Raw genomic sequence first — 21,909 nt, 5'->3', positions numbered from 1 at the left:
CTGTTCTCTTTATCTTTAATCATTACGGTACTAGGCTCTTTTCCTATGGAAATTGCCTCAGGGGATTGTATACTTCATTAGTGTAGTTATTAAGACCAAGAGTTCACTTTCTCCAATGAAGTCATTCATGTATAGCATTTTATGGGCGTATTGCATTTCCGCTGATTTTTCAAAGTTCCAATACTACGTTTTCGGAAACTTAAAGTATACGTTTCCAGAAATTGTATTTATTACTTTTCCAGAAATTTACCTGGTAGTAAATTATTACTATATATATAATAAAATATTAATTTTCGCGAACCATTTAGGTCACAGAAATTCCAAAAAATGGCATCAGTAAGGAGAGTTGTACAAATGATGTGAATACACAGAACCCGGATCCAATTTATCTTTTACTAAAAGTATTCATCATTTTCTGTTTTGTATGTACTAACAACATTTCATTTTTCTACAATTTCGATTAAAATATTATAAAACCTGCAGTTCAATAGGTCACATGCCCCAAATAAACATTCCCCGATTGGTCGAACTACTGTGGCCTCGGTGTAAAGCAACGCAAGCCTCGATGTAAAGATCACGCTTCCAAAAATAGAGGTATGTCCCAACTTAACATTCCCCGATTGGTTGAATTGCTGCTCGATGTGAAGCAACGGAAGCCTTGATGCAATGAAGAAAAGGGGTTGACAGGATAAACGTAATCGTTATAAATTTTAACTTCATGGTTCTTATGCAAGCAAATTTAATAAACAATGATTTTATACAGTTGTGTTATTGTTTTCACCTTACATAGGGCTTTATTTCTGATCTTATTTCTGTGTACACAATTCTGAATCTACATATTTCACCTATATCAATATTAGGTAATCCGTTTGGACGATTCCATATACTATTATGTTTTAGGGTTTTATAGCTTTAGTGTCGAGTTGGTGTATAGTATTGAGGGCTATCTGCGAGAAATAAATCCTTTTTTCTGATAGATTAAATAAATTCAAAACCAATATAAAAATAGTTAACACATATATTTTATTTAACTGAGTGAATTGATCGGAATGTGAATGATACATAAACCTAAAATTCGTTTTGGTCTATCCCAGTGATGACATTTGCGCGGGAATTTAGTCCATTGACATCGTAATATAATTGACTTTGGATTGTAATTATCTTTAGATGTAATGTTACAGGATTTAATGTGAAATTATTTGTCTCTTCTTTTATAGTACACGAGTTTGACGTCAGGTTTGTACACATGAAGTCTCTAGTCTAAAAAAAGCCAGTGACAGAACGATAAACAGATAAGCAACTGTCTAGGGCCAAGTAAGGGAGGTGAAAAAGCCAGTATCGCAGAACGATAAACAGTTACATAGACGGATCCAGGGGGTGGGGAAAATTTGGTTGATTTTCTAGGGAAGCAGGGGCGGATCCAGCCAGTTTATAAAAGGGGGGTTCCCAACTCGGGACAAATGGTGGGGGGGGGATGTTCCAACTATGTGTCCCCATTCAAATGCATTGATCGTCCAAAAAAAGGGGGGTTCCAACCCTCGGAACCGTCCCCCAGTATCCGCCACTGGGGAAGCATGACGGGAGTGGGCAACCCATAGGTCAGTCAGCGGCCACCCCCTTTTATGAAAAGTTGTGGATCTGCCACTGAGATTTATATAAGCAGGTTTTCTTTGTGTAGATACCTTAAAATATCACCAACTGTGACTGAGTACACAATTTGATTCATTTTAGCTCATTAGCTGGGCTCACTCGCTAAAAAGGTTCATTGCGGGCCTGCTCACTGGCTAACATTTTACGATATTAATGACTCGTGTAGAAAAGCCGATAATCTATACATGTGTGTGAAGAGTAGTTATCAAGCTTGCTTTCGTCTGTAAAAACTGTCTTAGGCCAAGTTAGGGAGGTGAAATAGCCAGTAATAGAACGATAAACAGATGATCAGGTTTTCTTCATATAGATCCCTTAAAATATCCCCCACTGAGGACACAATTTGATTCATTTTAGCTCATTAGCTGCGCTCACTCGCCATAATAGGTTCATTGCGGCTTACTGGCTAATATGTGTAGAAAAGCTGATAACCTATACATACATGTACATGTATATGGTCAGATCATATGTTTTCGTTCGTCATATGAATTTGTACGATGCATGCCTTTTCAATGGAAATTGTGACGACAGTATGCATTCTTAATAGCACGAAAAATGATGAGAAGAGGATACATATGTCAACCAAAATTTTTCAGCTACGTCAAAATATGTGAGGACACCCTATCAAGATCTATTAAGCTTGCGTTCATGTTGCGTTAAAACTGTTTTAGGAAGGTGAAAAATACCAACAATATAACAATAAATAGATAATCGATATTGTAAAATATCAATGTGTTGAAAAGCCAATGAATGGTCTACATATATACTTAAATATGTCAACCATAAAATAAAACTGATTTAATTTACACCACAACTGTTGAAAAAACCTTTATGTTTATATAATTTATCTCATTCTAGTCCATTCAATTGACAGAATCGGTGTACATTTCATGAACTCTTTAATAACAATAATCATCATGGACTATTCTTTATAGCAATATCTGTTAGCCATTCAGGGGTCTTTTGCATTCAAAGTTTAGTTTTAGTGGGTTTATTTTGCCAAAAAGAACTCAATTTCCAGATCAAAGTTAACATTTTCTATATATTTTGTTGTGTCAAAATGACCTAATGAATATAAAGGACAGTACCCATATAGACCCAAAAATGGTATATCACATTCTACACATGACATTTTAGCAGGAAAGACTGCCATTGGAGTATATAACTTTTAACCTGTGTATGTATAATTAAAATATGATAATAAAATTCATATCTTTTTCAGGACTTCTGATCGAACCATGTACATGTAGTATGGCATGTTTGTGAGATATGGTTTTGGTGGATAGGATGTTCATGAAGGACCTGTAGTACAAAGTATATCACTGGATTGAGCTCTTTGTCTAAGTGTATTATTAAAGTGCTTTGCTTTGAGCTCAGTTCATTGTTATGCAATTCATTCTTTGTGAAATAAAGATTTGACAGACAACTCTCATGTACAAGGATTTGTCAGGGTAGTATCCATTCTATGTACAATGTAAGTAATAAGGAGATAAAAGCATTTTATTATGACTTGAACCAAACATTTTTTGTCCTTTAACCAAATTTAAAAAAAAGAACAAATTTACCTGACAATGCTACACTCGCTACTAGCAATATGATGCTAGGTTGTTTTAATACATCTGTACTGCCTACTGATGACTCAGTCCTGAGTGTAAATGGTCATTCAGTATGTTAAAAAAAAAAAAAAAAATTATAAGGCCTATCTGGCCTAATTGATTTCTAAAACTATATTTCATTGTACATGTTCAACATTTTTCATTCATTTGTTTATTTCTTAATTTGTGTGAATTAACATTGTTACAGTAAATGTTAATTACTACACTTTCATACCACAACAAATACTGTATTGGTATCACTTATATTTGTATCCATATAACAAAAAAAATTGAAAAGAGAATAATTTTGCAATACCTTTTTCATATTGAATACTATAACTTTTTTTATATTTAGACATATTAAGTAGATTTTCATAATACCCACTTGACATGCTTGAAATTCTATCAGATTACTTTTGGAGCAGTTATGAGTCTTTGAAGCATGCTCACAAAGGTTTTTTTGTTGATATCGTTTTCATATTGGTCAAAACTTTTTTTTGCTTCGGCCAGCTTTGGAGGAGATGTTATCAAAGAATTGATAAAAAACAACACAGAAGTTTACTTTTTAGCTCATCTAGCCCCAAGCATCATGTCAGGCATTTTCATTACTAAAAACCAATAAATGTCTTCTAATCTGAGAAACAATTTCGACATTTTAACAAAATATTTTACTAATGATACTGACAATCCACCACAAAGTAATATAAATAGAACCATACAAATAGTGAGCAAATACATATAAAAAAGATGTGGTATGATTGCCAATGAGACAATTCTCCACAACAGACCAAAATGACACAGAAATTAACAACTACGGGTCAACGTACAGCCTTCAACAATGAGCAAAGCCCATAACGCATAGTCATTTATGTTATTTATGTACACAAAATAAACGAAAAACAAATATTATGTAACACATAGACAAACGACAACCACTGAATTACAGCCTCCTGATATCATGTTCTCAAATATCATCTCCCATTTAAAAAAAAATCACATGAAAAAATGAACCTATTATGTGTTGCTCTCCTAGCTACAAAATTTATCCAAAATCAAAGATGTGGAAAATATTCTATCATAATCATTTGGTCATTAATGCAATTAGTGTCTCTTCCATGCCCTCTTGAACATAAAATCTTAATATTAAATAAACAACACTCCTCATGCTCAGGTTGGTTGTCATCGTGCAACACAGTTAATAACACCATATAGGAAAAACATAGAACTCCTTTTGTCATATAAAACACTGTCAAACATCCAAACATACTATCCACATTCATCTGTGTCCACACTTGTTAATATTTGAATATATGTTAGATACACTATTTATTTCATATTTTATACAAAAAAGGTTCTGATCTTATATCTACAATATACTAGTCAGATATAAAAAAGAATAAAAGTTTCACCTTAGTGAAAGATGATGATGTCGGAATCGTTATATTTTTATGTTTCACCAACTTGAAATGTCTATGATCGTATATGTAATGAAATAACTGATATTTTCATAGATGGCACAGTTAAATATTCGATACATGGGTGTAAAATGGTAACTACATTCCTCTTGTGTTTGCGTTACTTCAACTTTTTATCAAAATGTGGGATCTGCTTATTGATGTGTGCACTACCCGAAGACTAACTCTCCAGCCCGAGGTAGATCATATTGACTTTGAATGTGCAATGCATACTGCTGTTTCAAAAATTTCATGCTGCTACAATCAGTTGTTGCAGGTTTCATTTAGGACAAAATTCAATGTACTCCTTAATTATTTTCTCGAAAAAGTAATAATTTATTTTTTCCGGAATCGTTACTATTTTCTCGGAAAAGTAAGGTATTTATTTGCGGAAACGTAGACTTTTTTTTGCGGAAACGTCATCATTTTTTCACGGAAAAGTAATGCCAATTTGCGGAAACGTAAAACACCGCATTTTATAGTGCCTGGAAAGCCATGCACTATGAAAATTGGAAGGGAAATAACTGAGTTTCCATTGGACGAGAAGGGGTGAGAATGTTCTAAACAGAAAAGAATGTCAACATTGAAAAGCGAAACAATGAAGCCACAGGGAATAACTATTTCGTTGACTGATCCGGCCAACAAAAAATCATTCTTATACAGGTAAAAAGATGATTTACCTATTTTGTTTAAACTAGAACACGAAATAAAACAGACCGATATAAAACGTCATTACACGATTGCACGTGCTTATCAGTTTATTATATTCATATTCATGTTTATATTGGGTGTATATGATCATTGGCAGTCTTCGGGGGTCATTTCGAAGGATAATTGGAAGGTGTCTAGTCTAAAATACGTAGGAATCGCTGATACGCTTTAAACGGAGAGTCTTTGCATTGTTAATCGTTTCTTTTGGACATTTTGTTATTTGGATATATGTTTTCATATGTTATAGATAAAATATGAGAATTTGGATCAAATCGGTGAACATGAAATTGACTGCTAATGTCCCTTTAATAATGACATATAAACCTTACAATCATACAGGAGTTGGCCTAGTAGTACCTGAAAACCGGACCTAATCACACACACTTAAAATTGACCAATACCATAAAACTGACGCCAAGGTCAGATGAACCCATTGATCCTACCAGACGGACATGTACACTTAACAATCATTCCATACACCATGGAAGTATTATAATATAATACTTCCATGCATTCACTAAATATAGTTGATTTCCTGCGTTAAGCGCACCTTCACAGATTATTCACCATTGTGAATGTGGGCAGTATTTGGAAGAAGAAAAAGAGAATCGTACCTAATCACAAAAACGCAACTGAACGTTCACGACGAACCCTGCCGGTAAGACTGACATGCATATAACAATTATTCCACACAACATATATAGTTAACCTACAGTTTATAGTATCTGAAAATGATCTTATATCGAAAATTAAATATTGACCAATACATACGATGAAATTAATTAAAGTTCAACCAGACAGACAATCATTCCATACGCTTAAAGTTGTTGAATTTTCGGTCAAAGTGTCTGTGAATCCGACATAATCATGAAATCTTAACGTTGATAACTGATCAATGAAATGAGATCAAGGTCACCCAGACATGTATACCATTCTATTTTACATTCCTGGTATCTATGATGGGTCTATTTCCAAATACAGTTGTCCTTTAGCCATGATTACTTGGGGAAAAATCGCTAGATAAAAATAAAACTACATTTATAAGCAGGCTCTGAATTATAATTGGACATGTGCCAGACTGAAACTTAAGACCATGATGCATCTTTATACAGGATATATAGTATCTGCAACTTCTATGATCTTATGACGATTTGTACAAATAGGTAATGCAGTTATCACTGGATTAGGACTACTACGTCTTGTGTTATGTGACATTCGTCACACGGAAGACAATAAAATGAAAATATTGTTGCACCACAAACGATACTTTGCTACAAAAAGTGTTTTACATAGATGTCAATGAGTGTAAAATATCTTTTTGGGTAAAGCTGTTGTTCATATATGTTTATACTTTGACCATAAACTATGAATAAAATTGGCCATTTAGTTAATGTTTTAGACACAATAGTGACATCACAAGTAGCCTTTATGCACTAAAGTTTCTAGATTATATTTGCCTGTTCATTTATGAAAGGCTTGCATATGTTTTTTGTTTTTTATCTCAGGGTCCAACCAATGGCTCTTGTCATACCTCCTCCTTTCCCCATTAATTACTAACATGAAGAAAACTTCACACAAATTAAGCTACAGATGGTTTTGTTTTCATTAGTTCCCTAAACATTCACAAGTACACATGCTGAAATGTCTCCCCTGATTTATTTATGATTGAATTTACATTGAAAGTCAGTAATATGAAGGTTTCACTAAAAGTGTCACATAAATTTAACATTCACCAATAAATCAGAAAAATGAGGTCAAGTTCATATGAACCCTGACAGACAGACATTTATTATGTACACATTACAATCCTTCCATACACAAAAACAAAATAGTTTACCTATTGCTTATAGTATCTGATAAACTGACAAAACCACATATATTTGGTGTATGAAATGATTGGAAGGTGTACTTGAAATAGACCAAACAAGAAAAACTAAGCATTATTAAATGAACCATGAAAAAAAAGGTCAAGTTCAGATGAAACCTGCCACTTGGAGTGTTAGACATGTACACCTTACAATCATTTCATACACCAAATATAGTTGACCTGTTGATTATAGTATCTAAGATACGGATTAGACCACAAAAACTTAACATTGATCACTTATCCATTGAATGAGGTAGAGGTCAGTAGTCCCGTCTGACGGATATGTAGACCTTGCAAGTAACCCACATATCAAATAAAGTTATCCTATTACTCATAATAAGTGAAAAATTTACATGACAAAAAACTATAATTTGTTTTCAAGCAGTCATTGAAGGATTTAGAAATTGAGGTCAAGGACAATGGACATATGATGAACGGAAACTTCGTGACATAAGGTATCTGCATACAAGATATGAAGCATCCAGGTCCTCTATCCACTAAAATATAAAGCTAAATACATATAGTTAATGCTGACTCCACAGCCAGATTGTAATCTTTATGTCTTGCATGTTGCAACTTTTGTTGCAGGCCAAACAAAAACAATGCAAAGGAAAGATTTTTGACAATTGGTCAATCAGAATCAAATATTATCTCTTGTGGCCAAGTTTTGTCATTTAGTCAAAACCAAATGAGGATAATTTTTAGAGGCCCTCCAATCATCCTTCTTACCAAGTTTGGTTAAAATTGGCCAGGTAGATTCAGAGAAGATGATGAAAATGTGATTTTCCATATGGTTTTAATAGGAACTTCTCCACATTAGCCATTCATAGTTTCACCAACATTTTTCATTGTAGTTTCAGTGGAGAAGTTTTAAAAAAAAAATCAATCAGACACAAAAATTGCCTTTGGCAGCCATGTTTTTTATTCCATCATAACAAAATGAATAACTTTATTCAGGACCTTCTAGTTATTTTTCTGCAAAGTATGTTTCAAAGTTGCCTGGTTGTTTGATAGGTAATTGTATGTTGTCTAACGAGGTTAAAGGTCAACTTTTTTGTATTCAAATCAAGCTAGTAGAAAACATTCCAGTAAATACTTGGAGAAATGTAAATATGAAAGAAGTGAATGCAATGAAGACATTATCTGATAAAATACATTTTAAAGGGATTGTATTCATATGGACCAAGAACCCATTTAGGCTATATAATAATAAACCATTCTGAAAAAGAATTTTATTGCACCATTTATGAAACCGCACACCTATAAAATTTTTACTTTATATTAAGGAGTCAATACAGTTTTAAGGGATATGATTCTTTTAACACAATAATGTATGTTCAATTTCTCATTGTTACTTGTTTTGTCTAAGATGATGTTGTTATAACACAAACTAATCACAGGGATATTAACGAAATAACCAAACTCACATAAGAAATGTTTACCATTAGTCTTTTCAATGCAACTGAATTTTTTGTCTCAATTGTTGTTTTTTAACTGCATTTGAAATTTAGGGGAGATGTTGTTTAACCTTTCCTAACACTAGAAAGTGATTGCATGGAATCAACATAAAGTGCTATTTCCCAATCAATCAAGGACCATCACTCCCGAAGAGCAAAAGTGAAAATCAGCAATATTGTACTTGACCTTCACTTTATCAACAGTAAAAACGAACTGAAATTTGCAAATCATTGGTTAAGCAGTTCTATATATTATTACACAGAAATGACATTTCCTAATCAATCAGGCATAAGTGAAAATCATTAACATTTAAAATTACCTCCATTTTGTCATTTTAATAACTGCATAAAAAATTTGAAGAATTGGTTGAACAGTTTTAAAGATATTGCACAGAAACAGTATAAAGTGCCATTTCCCAATCAAACAAGGACCATTACTCCTGAAGGGCAAAAGTAAAAATCAGTAATATTGTACTTGACCTTAATTTTATTTTTTAACTGCATTTGGAATTTGGGGGAGATGTTGTTGAACTTTTCCCAACACTAGAAAGTGATTGCATGGAATCAACATAAAGTGCTAATTCCCAATTAATCAAGGACTATTACTCCTGAAGGGCCAAAATGAAAATCAACAATATTGCACTTGACCTCAATTTTGTCAGAAATGACAACATATTAAATTTTTAAAATCATTGGTTAAATTCTTTGTACTTTTAAATTCAGTTTATTCATTATCACGGAAATGCAATTCTTAAAACCATGATGAAATAGACAAGAACTTTCTATGATAAAATTCAGCTAGGGGACACATCTCTTCAATTCATTACAATAAAAGTTTTAAATCCCTGTTTAAAAAACTTTATTTCAGTTCTCCTAAGGCTTGTGTCCCACTAAATAACAATGTCTGTAATTTGACTAAGACAGCTATTACTAACACAATAAACGAAAGAATCACCAAAATGTTTGTCTTACTGGATGTCTGTATCTGAAATAGAAAAAAAGAAACTTGACATCAAATTTGAAATCTCATCATAATTCCAAATATACTATCAGTTCAATTCTTACTGACTACAACCTTAGACTTGATTTGGGATCATCAGCACTGTAATCTTAAAAGTTTTTAATAAATCTTTGATTTTACAAAAGTTTATAACACATTATAGGAATTGAGGAATAACCGTTCTGTAGTTGAAGAGTTATCGCTGTCATTTGGCGACTTGATGGTCGCAAATGCAGATTTATTAGCAACATGTAGCACAGCCAGTAAAACAGATATTTGTGACTGTCAAATCTCAATTGATGATGGCAACTCTTCAAATACAGTACTGTTATTCCTCCTGTTTTAATGCATTACAAAAAGAAAGTGTACATTAGAGCTTGTAAAAATGTATAAATTTAAGATAAAATAAAATCCCATGAAACTTCATGAATGATTTTGGCACTTTAACATCATGACAAGATGGAGTCATACAAATGAAAACTTTCAAACCAAAGGTTATTTCTTTACTTGTACTATTCAGATTTGGATAAAATCTCATTAATAAAACAGTACTCTTTTTAAGTTGGTAATGTTTCATTTTCTATCATATTGTTTTAATCAAACATTTATGAATTCAAGTATTTCAAAATGGCGGCCCAAGACATGTCATTTGTGGACTTGATGGTAAATTTTATCCAATGAAAAAACTTGTTACATAAATATCGCATTAGATTGACCAGTTATACAATTTTTTTAACATTATTTTCAAGTTTCTAGCATTTTAAACACTTCTGTAAGAATTAATACAAGTTATACTATAAGCTAAATTACAAGTTAAATACAGAATTTCAACTTCCACAAATGAGAATGACTAGTTTCATGGATGACCCCGTTTTCATTTTTATACTTAGTAAAAATGTTGTGTTGGTAAGAGGTCATATAACCACTGGCTGTTATTCAAAAGGATTTCTTATAAGCAACACTTAAGATTTTTTTTATTTAGACATTTTTGCTTCATTTTTGTCCCCAATAACGTTGTGGCCATCTAAAGCAAATCTGAAAGAGGACCATAAAATGAGAATTAAACAGGACCAACACATGATAATTATAACCAACCAAAGGACCAAATTAAATATGACAGGACAATTATACAAGACCACATAATTTTGACTATATTTGACAATAACATGATTACTATAATTATTGGAGAATACACAATTTTGAAAAAGGGGGGCCACTCTAATATAATAACCAAAAGCAAAAGAAAAGTTCCTGCATTAACTGTATTTACTTCATAGGGTGCACAACCAACCTCTGGCTCTGATAAAGGTCATAAAGTGATATAAATGGCTATTAATAAATATTGGAAAATTTCAACTGACAAAAGTCTGGTACATAAAGAATTTCTGAAAGTTTTAATTGAATCTATTTAATCATTTATTCATTATGCTAGCTTGGCTTATGATTAATCAACAATAGAAAACGATTGCTTTTTTTTTTATCAAAGCCATTAATTTAAACACAAATATTGGAGTGTTGTGTGTGTAGTGTGAATTTTTAATATATAATTAATATTGAAAACAATATTGGAAATTTCTTGATGGTTTTGACAAACAAGTAAAAACATTCTAAATACTCAGCATATAGTTTAAAGGCATTTAATAAAAGGCATGTTAACTTCAGTATAATGTAGAATAATCAATCATTGAGCTATTTTAATGTAAAATACAAAAATTAAATAGCACATGTTTGCCAAATATTCTTTAATGCAAATAAGACAAATTATGTAATCTTCTATTTGCTTTTTATTCAACACTGATAAATTTCTGCTGTTTGCCTTTTCATTATATTTAGGCTAAAGTAGAATTTGAATGTTAGCTCAATATTGCTTTTGTAATTTTGAATACATATAACAAAGAGTTTATTATTAATCAATATGAATGTCAACATTTTAGCTGAACAACAAACACTAAAATTATCAAGTAAATGAGTTTAATTAGTTATGTCCTCACAGCATATCAAGAAACTATTGTCTACATCACTATTATATGGACTTTTATAGTTTAACATGAAGGATTGCATAATATACAAAAAACAACAGAAACAATAGAGGTGTTACATATCACAGCTTCATACAACTTTTAAAAGCATGTAAATGGGAATTTCACAAGAATTTTATATATCAATAAATACTCAAAAGCTGTTTTTTCTATTTGTGTATTGTATTTATCAATTTTAGGCACTGGTAAGGTTCTTATCAAGGAAAATCCAGTAGGTAGGAATATCACAGAAATATTTCATGTTTATTCAATGATATTTTAGGTGGGGATAATTTTTAGATCACACATCCCACATGTTATTTAAGTAACTAGACAAACTTCTATTACACAAATATAACCCACATGCAGCAAATGACATTTTCCATGAATGATAAAACTATTTAAATGTATATCTTATAAGGTCATTTGTTAAACTATATTCTGTGGGGCAGCCATCTTGGGTTTGAGAGACATTAAAATCACAACCAAAATAGCATCATCTAACATTATATGAATCATTTTCAAGGTAGAAGCTGTCCCCATATATTTCTTATAGGATTCTATGTTTAAGTGTTTCCTTTGGTATAGGCCACCTAAGGTTTCAGAATAGCACAAAGATCACAAATTTTATTCATAACAATAAAGTTTTCATTTGTGCATTGATAAAATCAATCAACTTTGTGAAATATCTTTTTGAAGAGGAAGCTGTTTAAGTATATTTTTAGAAGGGTTTAATGTTAAAATTATGTCCTTTTGCAGCATTAATATTAGTTTTCTATCTGTCAACATCTGGAAGTGAAAATGAAGGTCTGAGCCAAACAATATATTGTGCACTAACAAATCATTTTAACATGAAAACATAAAACCAAAAGGAAAGTTGTTGAAATGAAATCAATAGATTTCTATCAAGAAATAAATAAACTGTTGACACAATTACATGTCTAACATGTATGTAGTATTGAGAGTACAATGCAAATGTTGACTAAAAATGACAATTATTTAACATGTAAACTATGTAAAACATCAGTCAACCAACCATGACTGCAGGTACAGGGCAAAATAATCTCAATAGAAATAAGATATGCCTATGCTTATGAAACTGCATACTAAATATCATTTACTGATCATACATGTTTTTTTTTAACTATGGTAACCTAATTTTAACATGTTAAACAATGCAAAAGTTTTAAAATCAATGATCAACGACTGCGGGGGAAGGGCCATATATTCTTCAATATGGAAATAAGATATAGTAATGCTAATACAACTGCATACCAAATATCATTGATTCACAATTACTGGTTAATCTTTAATGACCTAAACACAAACTTTAACATGTAAACTATGCATTAGCTGCAAGGTCAATAGACCATGTCTGAGGGGGGCGGGAGCTAATCTACACAGCAATGGTAAGTATTGATTTTATAATTCATAATCTTTTTTTGAAAATCCTTTCATAAATTATTGATTACATAACATAACAAAAGTTATTCATCAAGATCTTTTGATTATTGTACTCCTATATATTTTAATGAAATCATGGTATCATATAATATCTGTTGTTTACAAAGTTTAGGTTGTGGAGAAAAAAATCATAATCTATGGTACTTTTTATAAACTTCCGAACAGATTAAACATGATAAGTACATTTGTACTTCCATTAAAAAATAATCAGGAAATGTAATTTGTTTTCCAATTTATCTTTTGAATGAGGATTTCCTAATTAAAGGTAACTTAAAGATAAAAACATAAATCAGGAAATGTAATTGGATTGCCAATTTATCTTTTGATTAAGAGTTTCCTAATTAAAGTAACTTAAAAATAAAAGAAGAAGATTGACTGAATGATGACAGTTTTGTGTCCAAGGCCAAATATTACATTCTTACTCAAAAGGATGGTATGTTTATGCCATATGAATATACTATGCTTTGTTCTAATCTTATGTTGTGCTGTAACACCACTGTCCCAGGTTAGAGGATTGGGGGCTCAAAATCATGTTAAACACTGCCTCATTATTTATATATCTATCAGATATTTAATTTACAACAAAATTCAATGTTACAATATGTACTGCTTTAAGACAATCTTAGATCTCAGACAAAACCAAAATATTTTTTTAGGAATGACCACCATGAAATTTTCCATGCATAATATAACTACAGCCTATAGAGCAGATTTCAAGAAAAATTGTTTAAATTCATATGCCAAAGAGTCTGATTTTTATATAAATAACACATAGCTGAGAGGGTGATAGAGCAGATTGTTATCCCGAGACAACATTGTCAACTGAGGCGAAGCCAAGGTTGACAATGTCTTTTCGAGGGGTAACAATCTGCTCTATCACCCTCTCAGATATGTGTTATTTAATTTATTATACTGAATGTTCTGTTATTACCGTCATTTCAAATTCAAAGTAATAAACTATGACGTCTTGTACATAACAACCATCCGTATGTAATAAAGCGCACAAGCGTCTCCATGAAGGGTAATAGAGTATTTACAATAGGATAGAGTAAATTGTCTCCCTCATATTAACTTATCAAAATCTGGCATTTTGACATGAAGTATAATAAATACAATTATCCACTGTAGTAGCATCTTAGATTTTTGTGAAAATAAAAAAACTTGATGTGGGACATGCACTGTATTTATCAAGCAATTTCTATCATTTATAATTTTAAACTTGTACAGAATACTAGGAAAAATATTGAAACTGATCATGTTATTAAATAATAAACTAACCTGCGAAACTCCCGAGACTTGTCCTTGTTTCAAGGGTAATGGTACATCAGGTCTGAAAACATTTTTTGATAGAGCACATTTCAGAAAATGTTTTCCAGTCTCTGTAATTTGTACTTCCACTAATTTCCCAAGTAAGTGTTCATCTTTTGGTACTAATACCTGCAATTCAAAATATGCAATTATATAGCAGATACTTAAAAAGTGAAAAAGATTACAATTATGACAAATTTTAACATAGAACCAGTTTCTTTTCAAATTTAAGGAAGCCGAAGAAAAAATTAAATAAATATAAACACATTTCAGAATTTCTTTTTTCAAAACTTTTGGTTTACTCTGATCGCAGTAAAAAATGTTTTATGAAGACTACCTCTATTCCATAAGGCTGTATGAAATTTCTATAGAGAACACTCTAATTCATCCCAAAATATTATCTCAAAGATATACCTACTTGATCATAACATTCATTGTGACCAACATAGTATTGTCTGTCCTTGGATACTTCTGTAACCAATACATTCTGTATCTCACCTAGCTACAATGAAAAATAAATGAAAAATGACATGGATTTCAGTCTGCATAAAAAAACTGATTTCAATGGTCTACATTTTATTTAAGAGAATCTCCCCAACAAAATACTTTTAGAGGAATCAAGAATTTCCCAAGGTGCTACTAAAATGTGCAAAAATACCCATATAGTTTCACAGTAAACTTAACCTTGTACAAAAATTATCTCCTATATCATTATACAAGTTAGAAATATGGATCTGATTCCATCATTAATGATACAAAAAATACTGCAAAAACAGATTATTTAGTAAATAAAATTAAATTACAAACACAGAAGGTTTGATGTGGCCATTTTTCACCGCTGTTTGAAAACTAACCATCCTAAAATGTTTCAAGTATATAAATCATAATATTTCTGAAAATCACAAAACAGTAGCAAATCAGTTATCAATCAGTAAGACCATATTAACTAGGGATGCTATGAACTATTGTTGGCCCTATATATATTATACTTTAAGTTCATTATCATAATCAAAATGATCACGATTGAAGCATTTATACATTAGATTTTTTTCTTTTTCTTTTTTTTTTATATATTTGTATTTGGACCTAAAACATTTAAAAAATGTAAAACTGCACGAATCACTTTTGAGATCTGAGTATAAATTGTTAAGATATTAGCAAATAAATAAGGTAGATATTGCTAACAAAACCAATTTACTAGCAACGTATGTGTGCCTATTTGGGATGCAAAATAAATTTTAGTAGGAAAGGCCTCATGGACAAGGTTTTTGAACTTGGAAAAAGGGTAGTGAAATTGAGTTTATATGACTTAAACACTGCCAAGTATTTTTCTGAATTTGAAGTTTTGAAAGTCATAAGTTCATTAACACATATGATGTTGACTGAAGTTATCTTTTCTGATAGGTAAACATATCTGTGACTATACAATAATACAACAAAACCCTGTTTTATATTTTATATATATATATATATATATATATATATACCTTGTGGTCATAGGGAGTGTAAGACTGAAATAATTCAGAAACAGCTTTAGTTCTTTTCTTCACCTGTAATAAATAATTCCAATTAATACATGCATATAAGATTTTTTTGGTCTTAGTAAACCATAGCATTTATAACAAAGAAAGTTTCACTTCAATACTGGATTTCAGAGACAATGGACAAACTCTGAAGTAACGTATTATGATTTATCAATCAGATGACAGTTAATTATTTACCTGTATATCACTAGATTATTATATCTTGTCTAACCTCATGCATATTTCTGAAAATATTTATGTAGCATGATGGCATAAATTTAAGCTCCTTTGCATTTACAACAACCTTAAAGACATTTACCTGTTGTGCAGGAATACGAGGCATTTTAGCTGCAGGGGTGCCAGGTCTAGGGAAGTACTGATTAATAAATAAACTTGGAAATTTGTATTCTTCAACTAAATCCATTGTTTCTTCAAAATCCTGTAAACAGATAAAGAAGAATGTATAAACTATAATGTGTCAAACTGTTTATTGGTTACAAAATTATTATACATTTATCATTAATATATATTATATCCTTTCTCCAATACATTCATTTGGTTGAAATTTACTAGGATATTAGGATTTTAAAATAAAACAATTTGATAGATATTTTTTTATCAGAATAGTGAAAACAATAAGGAGAAAATATATACACCATAACACTTAGTTTAATCAAAAGAGTTTCGTAGTTCATCCATACATACCATGGCTTTACAAGTCAACTGTTTACATCTTTGTCTTTTTGGTCTATGGTGGACAGTTGGCTCATTGGCAATCATACCCCATCTCCTTATTTTTATAATTATATATTAAAAACAAGACTGCATGTGCTGTCGTGCTAAGCATACCCTCCTCATAATTCAAAGTATTGAAAAACAAGAAATAGGTGTCTGACATATCCAAACATCTCACAAAAGTTCATCACTGTTAAGCTGTTGAGCAAATATGAAGTCATTCTGTTCAATAGAATTGGAGAAATATGTGACAAAAAATTTAAAGTTTTTTTATTGAAAAATTGAAAGTATTCGCAAACAGAAAGTAGGTATCTGACAGATTCAAAAGTGCTCACACATTACTGCCCATTTCTTTCAAGCTGCTAACCAAATATTTCATTTTGTAGATGAATCCGAGAAAAAATGACGAACATATTTGTTGAATGAAGAGATTGACAGACTGATGGACAAGGGGATTTTTAATAGAGTCCCCCCCCCCCCCCCACAGTACCACACTATTATCTATAAGTATAAAAAGAACGATGTAGATTAGATTACAATAGACAAAAATTAATAGTATACACATATTGGACAAAGCTGATAAGATGTGACAAAATAAGTACAAAATGTTGCAATACCTTCTCTGTTTCTGTGGGAAAACCACATATAAGATCTGTTGCTATAGTAATATCAGGTACCCTGAAAAAGGACAAAGGATAACATTAATTAAAAGATTAATCTAAACGATACTGATTATTATTAAATATTTTGCAGCAATATGAAGTGACATCGGAAAATATTTTGAAGAACTTTTTTCATCTTCAATTTTTGAGATGTATGTTTTCAAGTGCAATTAAATATTTAAATATCATATTAAAGTTAATTTCATAAACCAGAAGAGCAGTGGCGGATCCAGGGGGGTTCCGGGAGTTGGAACACCCCCTTTTTTTTGACGATCAATGCATTTGAATGAAGACATATAGTTGGAACCCCCCCTTTATCCTGGGTTAGGAACCCCCCTTTTATAAATGGCTGGATCTGCCCCTGAAGAGTCTGACAATCTGAATTGTCTATCTGATTTTATGATAAGCACAAATAGTGTCATTCATTAAGACAGACTAATTCAAAGTGATTTTAAGAAATGCTATTTTTGTTGGAAAATTGTCAGTTCGTTACAAAAATCTTCATTCCTTAACAGTGTCAAACTATAATTCTCATTTTTTAAAGTGAGATATAAACCAAAAGTAAAAATCTGTGCATAATGGCTTACTTGTATATCAATTTTGTATAGTTCTTCATGCAAAGCTTTAGCTTTCAATTCAATAATAAAGATAAAATATATTGGTTTATGTGAAAATGTCAACATACTCTTTTAATTCTTTTATGCTGTCTGCATGACTTTTTTTATACATATCATAATGTCCTTTGATCTTGCATTAGAAAACATTTAATTACAATTTCATCTCTGACAAGTAAAACATTCCTAAAACAATAACCATTATAATACACAGCCAGACACAGGATGAATGCAAAGAACATTAATATTAGAGAAACTTTACATGTAGAATTTTAAATTGACTACACAACCTAAAAAATGTGCTTTTTTAAATTTAAATAAATTTGATTTGATTTGATTTGATTCTTTGGTGTTTACCGCCACTTTCAGCACTTTTGTGCTATTTCTTAACAATCAGTTTTTATTGGTGGAGGAAGTCTTAGTGCCAGGAGAGAACCACCAACCTTTGGTAGGAAAACTGACAATCCTAGTGAATTAAGATTGGAGTCAGGCACACCTGCCACAGGCTAGAATTGAACTCACAACCTCAGTGTTGACAGGCTAGTGATACAGTTGCTCGACTACTTAGACAACTCGACCTACAAGGCCCTTATTTAAATAAATGATTTTGTTTTGTAAAGTATACATTAATGACAAGTTGTTTTGTATACCCTTGTATTACATTTTTTCTAAAATAAGAAGGATTAGAAGGAGATGTTGGGTATCATCAATAACTCAACACAAAAAGATAAAACACATCTACAGGTCTATTTTGCATTATTTTTCAAGGGTCAAAGCAAAATTAACTGTTTGGCTTCTGAAAATCTGTCTGCAGCTTATCTATCATTGTAAACATCATAAGTTATTTTCAATTCATACCTCTGTTTAAGAAAATCAACAACATGTCTAAAATCAGCTTGGCTGTATTCACGTTTCATGTCCATCAGAACACTATCAGACGCAGACTGGACAGGAACATGAAGAAATTTATAAACTCTAGGATGATTTAAAATCTTTGCCATTTCCTGAAAACAAAATTATCAGGATATCTCAGTACAGATATTTCAAAAGTAATTTGAATGAACATCAAAAATTTTGGCAGTTTAAAAAAAAAGAAAATTGAAGCAACATGAATTCAAATACAAGGCTATGAAGGGTAAACATAATATTTAATTTTCTACATCATTAAATTAGAATTGATTTCCAAGAGTCACTGGTATTATTTAAACAATTAATTTTTTATATGCTGGACATTCTAACAATTGAAGTGTTGCAATTGTTTAATACCTTCTTTTAACTATAGTTATTTTCAGAAACCATGCAACCTAGACAAAGAGAAGATTGATAACATAGATGCAACAGTTACAACTTCTATGAACATGTTCAGGTGAACTAAAAAAAAAGAGAATAAAAAGTTAAATCTAACCTCTAAGTGTTCTAAGATGTAAGGAGGATTTGTCATACCAAGCCTCATCCTGGCACCTTCAGGTATAACCTCTACTAGTTTCCATAGTAACTGAGGTAATGTTACATTGATATCATGACCATATGCTCCAAGATCTTCTGATGTCAACCAGATCTCCACCACACCCTCTATGAAATACATTATTCAAATACTACTTGACATAACTTCAAAATCTTTGCTCAGCTTGTGAAATTAATGTTACCTTTAAATTGATGTGACTCAATGTTAAAGTGTTTATCTCATCATTCCTTTTTTTATTTATATTTGTCTATTTATTTTGTTGAAAGACAATAAATTGCATTTTCACATACAGAAAAATTACATATAGCTTAACATCTTCATACTTTAATAGATATAATATATGCAATTTACATTACAACAGGTATTTCATAAACATAAAGTTTTGGAAGGACATCTGTCAGTTATCTGAATTGTATCTGAAGTACTGTAATAAATCAATTACCTTCAAATGACTGTTTAGCTCTAGCTACAATGTCCTCTATAGGATAACTGCCTAACTCTCCTCTTGCATGCTTAGTTTTGCAATATGTACACTGATTCAAACACCTAAAAAATATAAAAATTTGAACTTGAGCAAAACAAATGTATTTTACAAATCATTAAGAGAATTTCAATTGAGTACAGAATTTTTGGAAAACCCTTTCTGATTTGTATTTGCTATAATTAATGGAAAGGTAAGTCACATAAATTTAATCTCACACTTCTCATTTAATAGCATAGTTATTTAGCAAACATTAAGCACATACATACAAACAGCACTTTTTATAAATAATGTTTTGAATATACCCAAGATAATTTTTTATTACAGACCACAGAGCTATTTATCAAGGTGTGCATAAAATAAATCAAAGCTGTTTAACACAACCCTGTCAGTATACTGAAGATACATGTACACTCACCCTGTGTTTATGGCAATAATTTCTATTAAAGGATTCTTTCTAACTTTAGGTAAACTCAATGAAGCACCACCTGTCTTCTTTCCTTCTGCTTTCTTTTGTCCAAACAACCTGACTGAGTGTCCTTTATTAATTATAACAATAATCAAATAATTATTTTTCATTTAGATAAAAAGACATAAAACGATACAAAAATAAACTGTTAACACAGAAATATGTCTCGCCTTTTTGTTTTTTTGATAGTAAAGTGCAAATGTTGAAATCAAAATAGCAATACTTTAACATGTAAGTTAAGAAAATATTCAAAGTCAATGAACCATGACTGAAGGCACAGGGCCAAACAATCTATATGGAAATGAGATGTGCCAATGCTTATACATATGCATACCAAATATTATTGACTTACCACTAGTTCCCCAATAACTGACCTAATCACAAACTAATACATGTAAACTAAGCAAAAGTTTCAAAGTCAATAAACCAAGACTAAAGAGGTAGGGACAAACAACCACCATGGAAATGAGATGTGCCTACCCCTAAATAACTGCATACCAAATATCATTGACCTACCACTATTGGTTCCCCATAAACTGACCTAATCACAACTAATACATGTAAACTATGCAAAAGTTTCAAAGTCAATAGACCATGACTGAGGGGGTGGGGTCAAATAATCTCAATGGAAATGAGATGTACCAATGCTAGTACAACTGAATACAAAATATCATTGTTCTACCACTAGTGGTTCCCCATAAGCTGAACTAATCACAAACTAATACATACATATAAACTATGCAAAAGTTTCAAAGTCAATAGACCACGACTGAGGGGGCGGGGTAAAATAATCTTCATGGAAATGAAAAGTGCCAATGCTAATACAACTGCATACAAAATATCATTGACCTATCACTAGTGGTTCCCTAATGACAAACTTATACATTGTTATGACACTGTCACCGACTTTCGAAACAGCATACCAATGTCTTGCTTTTTGACTCCATCAGCACGAAAAAAAACCTTTATTTGAATACAATCTACAAGTTATTGTTTAAATGTCTTTAAGTTATGATGAAAATTATTAAAAACATGGATTGATTGGAAATTCTATATTCTATGAAAACAAAACTGAACAAGAGGATATTTTGACATTTGTTAAAAAAAAAATTTTAATATCTGTCTTTTAAAATTGAAGATGCAAAACATAATTTTCAATGTTTTTGTACCTTTAAGAGTTTCTTCCACAACATCAACAACTCTGTCTATTTGTTGTACTCCTATGACACTAATGCCCTGTAAAATATATCAATGAGGAATTAACATTTCAGTATATTATATATTTTTTCTGTAAACAAACCAATGCTATCATATAATTTAGGTATGGAAATCCGTTGACTTTTTGAAGATAACTTTCCAGCACCATTATATATCCCTACTACAAACAGTTTTACAATAGGAAAAGGATTTTCATAATTGAAACCATATTTTAAAATTTA

General features: G+C 31.2%; 2 protein-coding genes across 5 annotated transcripts in view; one reads left to right on the top strand and one right to left on the bottom strand.

Annotated features, from left to right (window-relative positions):
• LOC127713229 (structural maintenance of chromosomes protein 6-like) overlaps positions 1–21,909 on the top strand; it is a 396,756-nt gene that overhangs the window by 291,157 nt on the left and 83,690 nt on the right. The window lies entirely within an intron of this gene.
• Positions 8,492–21,909, bottom strand: part of LOC127713555 (threonylcarbamoyladenosine tRNA methylthiotransferase-like) — a 29,144-nt gene continuing 15,726 nt past the window's right edge. For 3 of the 4 annotated variants that reach the window (XM_052219795.1, XM_052219796.1, XM_052219794.1), the window contains exons 5-15: positions 21,640–21,706; positions 20,420–20,540; positions 19,963–20,066; positions 19,461–19,627; positions 18,914–19,059; positions 17,397–17,457; positions 16,364–16,483; positions 16,009–16,071; positions 14,940–15,023; positions 14,492–14,650; positions 8,492–9,716 (exon numbers count right to left, since the gene is read on the bottom strand). In XM_052219795.1, coding sequence (XP_052075755.1) covers positions 9,591–9,716; positions 14,492–14,650; positions 14,940–15,023; positions 16,009–16,071; positions 16,364–16,483; positions 17,397–17,457; positions 18,914–19,059; positions 19,461–19,627; positions 19,963–20,066; positions 20,420–20,540; positions 21,640–21,706 — 1,218 coding nt within the window. In that variant the 3' untranslated portion in view covers positions 8,492–9,590. The remainder of the gene's footprint in view (positions 9,717–14,491; positions 14,651–14,939; positions 15,024–16,008; positions 16,072–16,363; positions 16,484–17,396; positions 17,458–18,913; positions 19,060–19,460; positions 19,628–19,962; positions 20,067–20,419; positions 20,541–21,639; positions 21,707–21,909) is intronic. The other variant, XR_007987497.1, reaches the window with a different exon arrangement.

The sequence above is a fragment of the Mytilus californianus genome, unplaced genomic scaffold (assembly GCF_021869535.1).
Source record: "Mytilus californianus isolate M0D057914Y unplaced genomic scaffold, xbMytCali1.0.p SCAF_1, whole genome shotgun sequence".
NCBI lineage: Eukaryota > Metazoa > Mollusca > Bivalvia > Mytilida > Mytilidae > Mytilus > Mytilus californianus.
Note: the sequence above shows the minus strand (reverse complement) of the source record. Positions and strands in the feature narration are given on the sequence as shown.